Below are 15,312 nucleotides of genomic sequence, written 5' to 3'. Positions count from 1 at the left end.
ATATTAATAATAATAATAATAATAATAATAATAATAATAATAATAATAATAATAATAATAATAATGGTGATATATTAAAAAATAAAAATAAAATTAAGAAGAATAATAGTAATAATTTCAGTAATAAGAATAATTTTAATAATGGTGATATAATAAATTATTATAGTTTATAATAATGATAATAATTACATGTTAATAATGATTACGATATAAAAATAATAACGATAAAAACTAATAAAAACAATAGTAATAATAATAATAATAATAACAATAATAATAATATTTATATTATAATAATAATGATATAAAAATAATAATGATAAATAAAATATATCAATAAAACTACTACTACTACTACTACTAATAATAATAATAATAACAATAATAATAATAATAATAATAATAATAATAATAATAACAATAATAATAATATTTATATTATAATAATGATGATATAAAAATAATAATGATAAAAAATATATATCATTAATACTACTACTACTACTACTAATAATAATAATAATAATAATAATAACAATTATAATAATAATAATAATAATAATAATAATAATTATAATATTAATATTAATAATAATAATAAATGTACTATAGAGCACATTTCAAAAACTAGGTTAAAAGGTGCTCAGCATTGGTAGCAAAACAAAACAAACAGTTCATAAAATCACACAAGGCAAAATCCAAAAATAAAAAATATCTTAAAAGACATAAAATTCCTTTATAATACCTTTAAAGGAATAAAATCATTTTGAACACATTTTCTAAACTCAAGTAAAAAAAAAACAATGAAGTTCTGGCAAAATCAGAAATGGCTCTGTGATAAAAGTATGTTTAAAGAAGGAATTTAAAAGAGATCACTGACTCAGCAGACCTGATCTCCTGGGGTAGATCGTAGTCTATAGTTTCGATAAGTTACCAGTTGATTCTTTGTACTTGTATTTCATGAGGTCAGAGAAAGAGGATTTAGCGTTTGAAAGGGAAAAAATAGGCTTATTCTAAAATCAAAACAATAATTTTTTTTTCATTCACAAGGACCGAGAAGAGGGAAGACTGTAAGGATCCAGTGTTAGTGTAAGAAATTGTCTGTTTTTGGTCCAATTTCACACAAGATTAATTTTATTATAAGTGCTTTCCGTTCTCAGTGAGGAGTTTTAATGTCATATAATTTCAATTCTGCCAAGAACACAATTTGTGGAGAACTGGAACACTAAGCCGGGATGGTTTATGGTATGCAAATGATGAGGCATGCAAAAATATCACCTGCCAGACGCAATTAAAACTACATTAATAACTGAATATAAACACACTTTAGTCAAATACTCATGCTCACACTGTTCCTTATCTACCTCTAGTTCATCACTTGCAAAAAAATGCCAGTAATTCTGTCACTGACATTACTAGAAGATTGCATTTATTTTTATTACAGTGACTGTTTTTTTTTTTTTAAAGAGCCACTTGATATAATCCACTTGTGGCTGATTTCAAGCTGAAATCCTGGCAGTACACTCAACAACCCCAAAATTACAGCTGATGAGCCTCTCATAACACAGAAGTATTCTATTTTTACTTAAAACTCGTGTGCTTCTCTGATTGTGTTCGCATGTTCTTACCAATAAGAAGGCTTTACCATCAGGAGTCTGGACAGAGAAGTGGAAGGTGCTCATTGTCTTGGACAGACCAAATATCCTGGCTGCTACAGTCTTCTCCAAGTAGAGGGATCTATCAAAGAGAGACATCGTTCAGCCATTTACAAATTCAGTCTTTAGAAATCATAGCAGATTTCAGTCACATAACATTTTCGGTCATTCTCACAGTGAAACAGAATGGAGGTTTTGACATAGTGTGTATAAATAATGGACGTAGTATCCGTGACGTCACACATCTGTTTTTGAAGCCTTGTTTTTAAGCCAATCGTTGGCGGGAGCCATATTAGAAATGTTGAACTCAACATAACTGCTGTGGAGCGATTGTGACGTAGAGAGGCGGGCTTTGAGCCTCCTCTCCAACAGCTACAGTGTTCCCGCCTCTCAATCAAGTCAGCTGTGCCTCTCATGGTGGAAAACTCATAATCTTAATATCTTTGAAATTACTGCGTTATGAAAACATTCACCCCTGTACAGTGTGTGCCGATCGAGAAATGAGCTATCCAGACTACACTGTTTTTTTTAATCAGACTGTAAACATGTTTACTTCTGCTGTAAAGATCTTCTTTTTTGAATTGGTGTGTATGTGGTTTCCGGTACTTCCAGCCAGCCTCAAGTGGACACTCGATGAACTGCAGTTTTTAACATTTCCGCATTTGCTTCAATTCTAGAGGCCGGAGGTTGCTGCTTGGGTTTTTATCACTTTTGGAAAGATGTTCAAAAATAAACTATGAAAAATGATTTCTCTTTATGTTCAAGTGAAGGCCTACTGCTGATTTTCATATACAATGGGTAGATTCAAAGTCCAATAAGTCAAAAGTTATTTGGTCAAAGTTCTAAGTGTGATACATAATCAGGATGTGTTTGCTTAACTTTTAATTATTCCACTCTGCTCTGTGGGAGATGTGGTTATTAAAAGGTTTAATTCGGGCCTACAGTTTTTTCCCTGTAATTATTTTTTGAAAAAAGCCAGAACACAACACTGATATGAGTCATCCCCTAAAGCAGGGGTGTCAAACATGCGGCCCGCGGGCCAAAACCGGCCCACCAGAGGATCCAATCCGGCCCCCGGAATGACTTTGCAAAGTGAAAAAACTACAGAGAAGACATTAACTGCCATTTTTCAATAACAGTAAATACTATTTCAAATTTGTCCTCTGGGGTTTGCATAAAATCATTGTGCTGCGGGGGGTCCATAATAGTCATCTTTACCTTCTTCATTATTGTAATCTCTCTGTTCTTTTGCAGTAAACATTACACTCTGTCAGGTGAATGGGTAACCTGTGTGTTTGGTGTGTTCGCAGCAGGTTTCAGGGCTTTAAGAGTAAAATATTTGTCATAACTCATCATGGCAATAAATACAACAGCTGTTTTTGTAGAAAGATAGTTCATTAAATGTGAACATTTTCAGAATTTACTTCTACTTTTTTGCACTAAAACAAAGGGAAACATTAAGAGTTGTTGTTACTTATAGGTCATTATGTTATGATTTTACTGGTCCGGCCCACTTCAGATCAACTTGGGCTGTATGTGGCCCCTGAACTGACATGAGTTTGACGCCCCTGCCCTAAAGAGTCAGAAAAATCCAATCAGTGATGTGTCATTTATTGGTAGGTACAAATGAACTCAATTTTAGACTGTGTACTCAACAAAAATAAAGTATGTGTAACTTTGTTTCCCTCCGTTGTTCCTCGTTAGTAACAGACACTTCATGATTATAACAAAGAATGTGCTTCACCAGCGGCAGTTTACAAATCAGCACTAGCAGCTTGAATTTAAACCTGCCTGTTCAGTGAAGCTTCTGGCTCCCTGTCTCCGACAGCGGGCTCCACCACCACCTGTGTGATGTACAGTTTCAAGGTCCCTGTAAGGTAGAAAAGAAAAAGAGTGTTTAAATACGGCACTAAAAATCCTGATGAATTCTGAAAAGAACTGAAGAGTTCTGTATACCTGGGGCGACAGCCTCTCCCAGCACTGATGAGCAGCTCTTGCAGGAAACGAGTGCCAGGCGACGGCAGGGTTTCTGCATGTAACAAAGGTAGAAAAGAGAATATCCTTCACAGCGTGTACCTGCTTTAATGTAGCTGTTTAAAAGTGCAATCAATAGCCACTATAACCAGGACTGAAGACAGAAGACAAGGACAGAAAGAGAGAGAGAGATACACAGCAGGCAGATTATCACTTGTTCTTTTCATTTCTCTCACTTTCAGTCAAGCAGAGAGTGCCTCTCGTGCAGATAATGAGTAATAGAAGAGTATGAAGATCAATCCTCATCTGCAGTGTGCTGGAGTTTGACTTTACTGATTCAGCTGTCTGAGTCGTATGTGTGTGTGGGTGTGTGTACTGTGTGATGTGATTGAATCCAACTTTTGCCTTTGACTTAAAAAGTCTGGCATTTAGCATTTTGAGAGAAGAGCTTCCCCCCTCAATGCAGAGGCCCACATTGTTTCAGATGATTCAACCATAATAATCCTTCCTCCATTCAGACTTACTTGCTCATCAAAACTTTCCAAACTTTCTTTACACATCTCTCACCTTTGGATCCTGAATGTCCCCTGAGCCAACAGGACTCACTTCCTCACTGAGAGTCAGCTCACAGCCACTGTCTCTGGCCACGAGGAGGAAAGTATCACCCAGTAAACAATCCTCCGCTCGGGGCAGCAGCTTCTTGGTGAATGGATCTGGATGGCAGCACCAGTCGTCTACGATGGCGTTCCAGTTGCCATTAGGCAGAGGAAGAACTCGCTTGAACGCTCTGAAGAAGAGAGAGAGGAAGGAAGGTTTTCTTTCTATTGTTGTTCAGTAAGATTTGTGATGTCTTTCTTAATGAGTACAATGTTTCTTTAAGGCTGCAAGAGATCAGAATACCCAAAACTCAAGACTGAGGTCAGCATTCATAATGAGTAATAATGATTATATTTCATGCTTTTGCAAATGATGTCATTTTTGAAAAGAGTGAGACAGGTTTCCTCATCTTGTGTTAGCTGTTCATTATTTATTGGCAATCAAAATATTGTTTAAATGTATTCTTATAATTGAGCTCCACATAGTATATTTACATAGAGCTTAAGCATGTGTGGGATCTGGCACAAGCGTGAAACACAACACTGGTATATTAGGTGGTGGAAGCTGCTAGGGGTCAGGTGGTAGAGTAGGTAGTATCGGTGTAGCTTGCATGCATGGAGCCTGGGTCCGTTGAACGTGGCGATACTGTATGGGCTGGGTTGTTAAATTGGGGTGTTCTGCTAGTGGATATGACAGACAGTGGGAGCTGGCATGGGGGCATCTGATTAGGAGGTTACCAGATAATGTGCTTGCAAACCTATCATAAGCATTTGGAAATCATGAGGGGAAAATGCATTTTTTAAAGCTATGTTTCTTGCAGATCCTGATTGCAGCTGATGAGAGCCAAAATACATAAATAGAGACACATCTTGGGGCTGAATATAAAAATGCACAGAAAGAAAGACCTTATAGACAGATAGATAGATAGATAGATAGATAGATAGATAGATAGATAGATAGATAGATAGATAGATAGATAGATAGATAGATAGATAGATAGATAGATAGATAGGCACGCAGAGTCAGTGACATCTTTTAAATCTCTTCTTAAAACCCATTTTTACAGACTTGCTTTTATGTGACTTCATCCTTCTAACCGCTTTTACCTTTATTTTATTATTATTTGAGCTTTTATCCAAATAATGAATAGTTTTAAATTGTATTTGATATTTATTTGATTACTTATTGTTTAAAAAAAAAAAATCTTCTTTTTTTCATTTATTATTTTAATGTTCCTAATTTATCCTTTTCACTTTTTCTAATTTTCCCGATGTGATGTAGTCCTCTTATTCTGAAAACCTCTCTTATTGTCCCTTTAATGCTTTTATTTACTTACCCATTTTATTTATTTATTTTTATTTATCTATTTTATTTATTTACCCTTAAAAATCCTCTTTAACAATTATGTGTTGGTCTATTGTCACACTTCATTCTGTTTAATTGACGTGTATTCTTTTTAACCTCACGTTGTATTCTGTTTTGTTAAAATTCCTCCTCCCTGTCTGTCTAAAGGTTCACTTTGTTATTCAAACCATGCTTTGTTTCTCAAAGCACTTTGTAAACATTTGTTTTTAAAGGTGCTATATAAATAAAGTTATTATTATTATTATTATTATTATTATTATTATTATTATTATTATTATTATTATTATTATAAAGCTCAGAGGATCTACAGTCTGGTGGTGAATATCATCACTTCCAGGGGATCACATGTAGTCATTTGACTCATAATAAATGTTATTTTTAGTAAGTGTAGTTTTTCTATAATACTGACTTTATTCATTACAGTAAAGCACTTAGTATGCAATGTGTTTAAGCTATACAAAGACACTTTCAGAGTTTTTTTCTGGTTTCATTCGATGGTTGCATGAATATTTTGTAAACTGGAACATACTCTTACAAAGCATAATAAGGCACAATGATCTTCAATTTCTAAGTTTTAACCTGCTTCCAGCACTTTCCCTGTCCTGTACTTTCCTCTGCCCTTGTTGAAAGTGAAAAAGGATGTGTTTGGCAACTCATAGCTGGTATTTGCTGAGAAACATAGCCAGAGGCCACAGGGTCTGGGTAATGCAGCTATTGCAATTTTCAGCATGTCACATTGCTGACCAGAGAAAGCTACAAGCTAAAGGCAATAAGAACAATAACACTGTCCAGCCAAGCCACCTCAAGGTAAGAAGGAATTGTTTTTTAATGGGCAGAACAGACCTTTACGTCACACCAGCTCTATAACTCTAACCCAGTCAGGCTGACAGCTGTGGACTCAGCCCAAGCTCAGTCCATCAATTTTCCTCTCCCTGACTGTCACTCCTACCGGTCGGTCAAACCAACAATAAACACCTGCTCCTCTATCGGAGGAGGAAGGGTGTAAATAAAAACCCATTTCCAGTGGTACTCCTCTTGTGTCGACTCCTCACCTGTCCTCCAGCAGACGGGTCATGCAGTTTTGGCAGCAGAAACAATAAGTCTCTTTCGCCCGGAGTGTCTCGATCACGCTGTCGGAGACGTCTGTGAAAGGCCGAAGGCAAACAAATAAATGAGTCAGATTTTGTGAAAGAGTGGTAACCTTGTGCTACAGAGAAGAGAATCGATCAAATACTGGGTGGCAAAGGAGGCTTGGCCACAGAGCGGGCAATCAATCTGATTTTGATTGGATTTGACGATAAGTGTCCTTAGCTGTAACTTCCTCTTTTGCCAGAAGGCACATAAAAAATGTCAGGGAAAGTCGAAAGATGGAGTTTGTGGATATTATGCAATGACTCTGGGGCGCACCTTCGATGGTATGAGATCAGATCAAACGGGAGTATTCTCATGACTGTGATGACAGTTGCCTTTGGGCAGCCAAAGATCCCAAGAGCAAGATTTACACCTTTACGGTCTCTGATGACAAAGTGACTCAATCCAATTAATTCAAAATAGAAAAGCGAGCTCTAAATAGCAACCAAAAGACTTTGTTCTCATCTTGGCACAGAGGAGGCAAGCAAAGCAGAGGGAGGTTGCACGTGCCTGAATGTGTTTCCATAGTTGTCCTCAACATTACCTTCATCTGTGCTTCCTCCGACACTTATTCGCAGCCTGATATGCAGCTCCTCTCCACAGGACTCTCCCGCGGGTGTGGGAATGCAGGATCCCTGCTGGAAGGTGACTCCTGCCGGCAATTTCAAGCTCAGCTCGCCCCTGGGAGTCTGGATGTGGAGAATAGAATCTCCACCGGTCACGACCACATCTGCGGAGCTTTTTGCGACATCTTTTCTGGAAAGCAGATGCAAGAAGATGCTTATATTACACAGGCGTGAAGAAGCAGAGAGATAGAGAAAGAAAATAAACTAGCCTTCTTTGTTTTATTTCTGAGAATATGATGGAAGAACAACACCTGTCATGTCTGTGCAGCAAATATTAAACTTGAGTCAGGCATCTATTAGCTTAGGAAATTGACTTGAAACAGGAAAAAAACACCTATTCTATAACAGTCATGTTGTCACCTCAAGGTTATTGGGTAACTGGGCGCCGTTGGCCTAGAGGTCTAAGCGCGCACCGATATACAGAGGCTATAGCCCTCGTTGCAGAGGTTGCTGGTCCGATTTGAGCCTCGACCATTTGCTGCATGTCCTCCCCCTCTCTCTACTCCCCACATTTCCTGTCTCTCTTCAGCTGTCCTGTCCATTAAAGGCAAAAATGCCCAAAAATATAACTTTAAGGTTATTGGGTAACCAAAAAGTGACTCCAGAGTCAAGAATATTCAGGAGCATATTCATAACCACTTTAAACAATCATTTTTTCAAATAAATGTATTATGACCTTCCAACTGAGGATGTAAGATCTATTACAGCCAATGTTAAAACACTACTTAAAGGTGACATATCATGCAAAATTGACTTTTTAATGGTTCTCTACCTGAAATATGTTTCCCTGGCATGTCTACAAACCCCCCGAGAATGAAAAAAATCCATTCTGCCCCTGTTCTGATTTCTCCACCTTTCTGTAAATGTGTGCTGAAACCAGCCGTTTCAGACTTCCGTGTTTTTGTTACGTAACAATATCCGGTCTGTCACAGAGTCAGAGCTCGGAGCTTGTTCAGCCCATAGACTGTATAAAATACAATTCAACTTCTCAGTTTTTCATTCCCTGCACACATGTGTGCCAACAAGGAGCTTAGGAGGGAGGCATGCTAGTTGTAGGCTGTCTTAATAAACACAGAGGTCGGTTTTACTCCCCACGTCTGCAGATTTGAAGATCTAGTGGATGATTTTTATTTATCATAGATAAGTGCTAGCGCTAGTTAGCATAGCCACATAGCTACATGTTCGTAGCTGTGTACCAAGACACACGCCGACATACTGATAAATAAAACAACAAGAAACACTAAATCTGTGACCAATGGTTCAGAAAGGTCCTACTGTAGGCGCCTCTCCATCAGGATCAGATTCTGGATCAGATTCAGAGGGTTGAAGTAACGTGATCTCTGAGCAGCCGTGTATATTCAGCCATTTTTTTCAGGCATGCCAAAATCTGATTTCAAAGTGTTTTTTTGAGGATAAACTTTAAAGACATGTTTTGGGGACCTCTTAGACCAATATATGTTGATGAAAAAAGCGTGATATGTCACCTTTAAAGTGTAATAAGTGAGCAAAATGCTAATATCAGCAAAACATGCTAAGAACAAATCATACAAATATTGATTCAGGAAGATTTCAATTAGCAAAGCTCTCATTTCAGTCTTTAATGCAGAACATGAGACTGTATGGACTGTATACATAAATTACAACGTATCATTTATAAACACATATTCATCTGCACAGCACAGCACAGATCATATAATGCTGTGAATTACTCTTGGTGGATTCTCCTCTGTGATAATATGAGTCCTGTGGCACTTCTACTGAAGTTAAAAAAAACTGATAGCTAACACTGCTGCATTGAAAACAGCCCCTGTACCTCCTGCAGAGTGCTGCTGCCTCAGCTAAAGGAAGTCCTGAATTATGACTGACTAGCCGAAAGAAGCATCGTTTTAACAACACAAAGCTGCATGCAGGCTAAGCACCTCCTCTGGCAAGACTTTCTCTTTTAATGAATGTTCGACCTTTTCTCTTGAGGAACTGGAAACAGACAGTGTGCTGGTGTAATGTGAGTGGATAGCGGCTTCTGTTTTTTTCCTCTTTTTTGGGGGTAGAAAAATGCTGAACCAAAGCTTTCTGCATCTTCAAAGGAATACTAGCCCCTCATCTAGTTCAGGAAATGCTGTTGGATATAATACGATTTTTCCACACTGAGCAGTTTGGTACACACTCACCTCTCCACTGGAATTCTTTGCTTTGAGGGGAGCAGGGCTCAACTGACCGCCTCTGAAATCTCATTAGCTCCATCTAGTGATGATGGGGGGAACTACATTAAATTGCCTGAGTAAAGATGGTCTAGCCCTGCCTTTGCCACTGTGCATTATACGCCTAGTTAACAAAGTGAGAATAGCATGAAAAACATTGATCTGGCTCAACAGCAACTTGTAATCAAGGCATATAGCAAAGGACACAAGTACTACAAGATCTATAAACATCCAAAGTGTAGGAAGCATTTCAACTGGTAACTAAAGCTAAAATAGGAATATCACACGATAGAGACAAATCCTGCATTCAAAGTCGAATTAAGACATAGCAGGTGATTGCAACCAACAAAATATACCATACACTAATAAAGATATATGAACTTCCATGTCAGTGTTGTATTTTACTCTGCTCACTGTGTGCAAAAAAGAAAAGGCTGACGTATCTTTAAGGACCCTACTAGAGACAATTTAACACATTATATTAAGTATCTGTCTCCACACTATCATCTCTCTCTCTTTTCATCTCCTCTATCCAACCCCAACTCGGTCGAGGCAGATGGCTGTAAGGAAATTTCTCCTTACTAAATGCTGCAAAGTGCTCTACTCCTGGTGGATTAAGATGGGATCAGATCTCATCTTAATCCACCATGAGCATTGCACCTCGCTAGTTACACCAAACTAGTTACAGCGGTGACAAAAAACTTCCTTTAACAGGCAGAAACCTCGAGCAGAACCAGACTTATGTTAGACAGCCATCTGCCTTGACCCAGTTGGGGTTGGAAAGAGGGATAGAGGAGATGAAGTGAGAGTGAGGGATGATAGTTGTGAGACGGATAGTAGTAGTTGTAGCTGCTGGAGTCTGGCACGTCTACAGCAGCAGGCCGTCTTTGGCAGCGACTCAGAGGAACTTAAAGACATGGAGCTATTGTCAGCTTCCGTAGACGGCCTGCTGCTGTGGACGTTCCTGACTCCAGCTGCTAAAGACGTGCTGGACTTCAGGTGCTACTACTACTACTACTGTACTACTCATCACTATCATCGCTCTCTCTCTCTTAATCTCCTCTATCCCTCTTTCCAACCCCAACTCAACAGCAGATGGCTGTGGAACATGAGTCTGGTTCTGCTCAAGGTTTCTGCCTGTTAAAAGGAAGTTTTTCCTTGCCATTATGACTAGCTAAATACTGTGGTCTTTGTTGATAATTCGATATAGAGTGGTCTAGACCTGCTCTGTTTGTAAAAAGTGTCTTGAGATAACGTTTGTTGTGATTTGGCGCTATACAAATAAAGATTGATTGATTGATAGGTCAAGGCAGATGGCTGTCTAACATGAGTCTGGTTCTGTTTGAGGTTTCTGCCTGTTAAAGGAAGTTTTTCCTTATTAAATGCTGCAAAGCGCTCTGCTCCTGGTGGATTAAGATGAGATAAGACTGAGTCTTATCCTGTCTTGATGTTGGGTCTTTGTTAATAATTTAACATAGATTGGTTTAGACCTGCTCTGTTTGTAAAAGCGTCTTGAGATAATGTTTGTTGTGATTTGGCGCTACATTAATAAAGATTGATTGATTAGTCTTATGCAGGAAACTGTAAACATGTTTGAAAAACACCCTTCACTGTTTCTTTAAGGCTTTCAAAAAACTTTATCTGCTCTTTACAGCAACAAGCTTCTTGTATTTTTCCAACTGGTTTAAGAAATGGATGTTTGTGTGGAGTGGTGATTGTGAAAAATGGACTCTGTACCCACATATAACTTGTGGTTGAGGGAAACAGTAAACGCATTCAATTTGAGAATGAGGGTGGAGGAAGACAGGTGGTACGTTCAATATCATTACTGGGGAAAGCACTAACGGGGTGTGTACAGTGTAAAGTACCTTATTCCATGTAACCCTCTTTCATTCTCCGCTTTGTATTACTGACACACATACTAATGAACCTTGGATGTGCCAGATTTTCTTCCCCTTGTGTTGCTTCATTTTTGATGTTTAATCCTTCTATGTGGAAGTAAGGTCATAATATAACCATATAACTAATGCCTCAACTAATCTTGGGACAACTTCTTCATCTATCAGGTAAGGTCTCACACTGCAGAAACTGAAATCTGAGTAAGATTGAATATCTCAGATAAGGTGAAATTTGCTTATTTTTTGCCTGATAAGATACTTTTTCTCCCTAAGCAGTTTTTATGTTTGAGTGATTCACTTGTTTTGAGTGTTTTGGTCCTAAATGATCTCAGTAAGATATTACAGCTTGTTACTGAGATTTTATGACCTATATTGAGTAATACAAGCTTGAAACTAGAATATTAACTGTTACAAAGCTGTTTCATCAACACTCACAAGTATAAAACTGCTTTTTCAAAGTGATTATTTCTTATTTCAAGCATGAAATAAGAAATCATGCCTTTGACACAATTATATCTCTTCACACAATTAAAACAAACGACAGCCAAATGTAATCCACTGTTTTATTTTCAATGAGACAATAGAAAATATGTACTACTGTATATTAGTACAGTTGGCACAGTACTGTAAACTGACACTTCATATTTAAACATTTAACATTTCAATCTGTTTCAAACAGAAATAATTACATTCAGATAAGTTCTTCCAAATTACAAGGCAGAAAATGATCCTACATAATGAGAAATATATTCTGAACTTTTGTCTTTCCATCAAGAAAAGTGAATTAGTTTTTAGTATAACTTTGCTGGTTTCAAGAAATGTAATGCCTAGTGCATGTCATTATGTCAAGATTATGGAACTAGTATTTACTTAATTTAAGAATCTTTTTCAACACATTGAGAAAATAAGTCTCATGTTTTTTTATTTCTATCAAGAGAAATGCACTTGTTATTAGTGAAAATACACTAATTTGAAGGTATTTCTGGGTTCATTGAGGTTAGATATTTGTACTTGTTTTGGAAAGTCTTGACATCCAAATTGTCTTGTTCTGTTAGCAGATCATTTTGCTCAGTTTAAGTAATATACCCCACATTTTTGCATGTTTTTCTTGTTTTTGAAGGCTGGCTTTGTGCAGAGCATTTACTCAGGGCAGAAATATGGATAAGTAGATCATGATAACAGGTTATGTCTTAACAAGTACAACTCATCTTTGCGTTATCGAAAATAGTGTCCCACAGAACCGAGAAAGAAAGAAAGCGTGATTCAAAGTGGTATTGGTTTGCTGCTTTCTTGGCTCTGTTGGAGAACTGTAGCATCAGTCCCCATTCATTTAGCTCAGTTGCTAATGCTATAAGCTTAAACCTAGCTTTACTAACATATACCGTTTCTAACTCAAAGATATAATGCTACGTGTGTGTGACTGTCTCTTTGTTAAAGTAATAATAATTACCCTATGATAAGTAGTCCACTCTGAAGCCTCTTCCTCAGCTCCAGGAAGACTCCAACTCCATGTGTTGAGGCTGGCATCTTCAGGTCAGACATTCAGAGAGCGCACTATTCAAACAGGATACAAATAATCAGACTTTCATTAAAACTCAGTGCTGCTTTGTGATAATACTACTACAGGCAAATAAAAAACAACATAAAAGCAGTACTATTTTTCATTTCGTACACCCTATCTGTTGTTGCTGTTCTGCAGCGTGGATAGAACAGTCGATGTCAAGTATGTAAAGTAAGACAAACGCATCCGGTATGGAATTTCAAAATAAAAGGTTAAACCATCCTTTTCTGACATGTAGTTAGATTTTTTTTTTTTTTTAGATGATGTGATAATTACATTATTTTGTAAATAAGCCTATGTACTGTACTTTAATTTTATATTAATATAATATTTTTTATATTTTTTATATTTTTTTATTTTTTAATTTTTTTTTAATATAATATTTTTTACAGTCTATGACTTTAATAGACAATATCCCGTCTGCTGTTTACATTATCAGAATCAGAAATACTTTATTTATCCTGGGGGAAATGCAGTTGTTACAGAATGCTCTTATACACAGTATGAAAAAGTCAAAATATTAAAGCTGCTGTTGGTAGTCATGGAGTCAACATCTTTTCAGAGAGAGGGACTTTGAATGTCAACACTGCCCCTCCCAACCAGATTTCCTCTTAGCCCCCCAACACAGATCGGTGTGTGCAGTAATGATAGTGCCGGACTCATAACCAGTCGGAGGACGTAGTAGGGGCCTAATAATAACATTGATTGATACAAAGGCATTGGAAAACGCAGAGATTTCGCAATAGTCTCAAATTATTTCACTTACCGTTGAGTACAGATGGGTATTATGACCTTTTCTACAAACCCAGCAGAAAAAAACTAACGTTTTTTACACCATTCCTACCAACAGCAGCTTTAATAGAAAGAAGTAATAAAATAAGATATAGATACAAATAAAATAATATAAATTGGATTAATAATATGTTTATACAGAAACAGAGAATAGTTACGGTTTGTTATATACAAAAGCGCTTGGAATGAAGGTATTATATACAGGATGTTGAAGTGGCAGGTATGTTGCACAGTGTATTGTACATTATTGTATAGAATATAGTTCAGTCATCAGAGGGAGGAGTTGTATAGTCTGATGGCCACAGGCAGGAATGACTTCCTGTGGTGTTCTGTGGTGCATTTAGGGGGGATCAGTCTTGCGCTGAATGTGCTCCTGTGACTCAGCAGCACGTTATAGAGAGGGTGGTGGATTTTGTCCATGATGCTGTGGAGCTTTGACAGAGCCCTCCTTTCTGTCACCACCATCAGAGAGTCAAGCTCCACCTGACAACATCACTGGCCTTACGAATGAGTTTATTTAGTCTGTTTGCATCCGCTACCCTATAAGGGCACACATCAGTTTAACATTTGATTGGAAATCTGTTTTATTGTATCAAAAGAATGACACACTCACCTTTTGAATTATAGCAAGCTGAAGTCTAGCTCAGACATGTTTTTTAGGGTCTTCAGTGAGAACAAGTATCAACCTTAGAAATTACCTTTATAATTTGAAGTCATCATACTAAGACTAAGCCCAAAAAGGACATGATTAAATAAATAAGTTAATTTTGTCGTTATCTCAAGAAAACAAAGCTTGTTATCTCTAGATCTCAACTTATTTTTCTCATGTTAATGGGATCACTTATCTCATTTTATCCAGAGAACAAAACTCGTTTTTGAGTTTTTGATCTTCAACCTGTAAGATAAATGTCTTGTAACTAATTGTCCTTTTGTTCTTTACTGAGGCAACGTTTTCTAAACAATGTTTGTGTAAAAACAAAATGATTAAAGAAACTGATAACAGGCCTTTCCTATAACCTGAAGTTACTTGGTCATGTCTATGAATTTGCTCCTTTTTTGCTAGTATGGAAGCACTAAAAGGACATGATTAAATACATTTTATTTTCTCAGTTTTCTCTTTCTATTTTTCTCATTCTCTCCAGAAACAAAGCTTGTTATCTTGAGATAACGAGAAAAATAAGTTGCGATCTTGAGAAAACAAGTGAAATTAACTAGTTATCTTGAGAAAACAGAGAAATTAAAAAATGTATTTAATCATGACCTTGTAGGGCTTCTGTGTGATTCCCTTTCTTTTGAAGAACATACTTTAAAACTCTTTTATACTCAGTTATAATATGCACCATGTCAGCAAAACTACCATAAAAGCCCTGTGAAAAGATTTTGACTCAATGCCACAAGATTAGAGAAGATTGCAGGGCCGTTCAAAGCCGGTAATGTGCTTACTTGTGTGAATATGAAAGGGTTGATTCAGATCAATTGGTATTTGGTACACTGTAGATTTGTGTTCAAGTACAT

General features: G+C 37.0%; 1 protein-coding gene across 1 annotated transcript in view; it reads right to left on the bottom strand.

The window, feature by feature from the left end:
- The window catches only part of ube3d (ubiquitin protein ligase E3D), a 37,558-nt gene extending 24,324 nt beyond the window's left edge, over positions 1-13,234 (bottom strand). Inside the window, exons 1-8 of the mRNA XM_034698680.1 lie at positions 13,117-13,234; positions 12,895-12,998; positions 7,267-7,478; positions 6,644-6,734; positions 4,197-4,416; positions 3,612-3,684; positions 3,447-3,525; positions 1,629-1,737 (exon numbers count right to left, since the gene is read on the bottom strand). Of these exons, the coding sequence (XP_034554571.1) occupies positions 1,629-1,737; positions 3,447-3,525; positions 3,612-3,684; positions 4,197-4,416; positions 6,644-6,734; positions 7,267-7,478; positions 12,895-12,986 (876 nt within the window). The 5' untranslated portion in view covers positions 12,987-12,998; positions 13,117-13,234. The remainder of the gene's footprint in view (positions 1-1,628; positions 1,738-3,446; positions 3,526-3,611; positions 3,685-4,196; positions 4,417-6,643; positions 6,735-7,266; positions 7,479-12,894; positions 12,999-13,116) is intronic.
- Positions 13,235-15,312: the final 2,078 nt, after the last annotated feature.

The sequence above is a fragment of the Notolabrus celidotus genome, chromosome 12, assembly GCF_009762535.1.
Source record: "Notolabrus celidotus isolate fNotCel1 chromosome 12, fNotCel1.pri, whole genome shotgun sequence".
NCBI classification, from domain to species: Eukaryota; Metazoa; Chordata; class Actinopteri; order Labriformes; family Labridae; genus Notolabrus; species Notolabrus celidotus.
The sequence above is the reverse complement of the archived record's forward strand: the minus strand, read 5'-3'. Positions and strand labels throughout refer to the sequence as shown.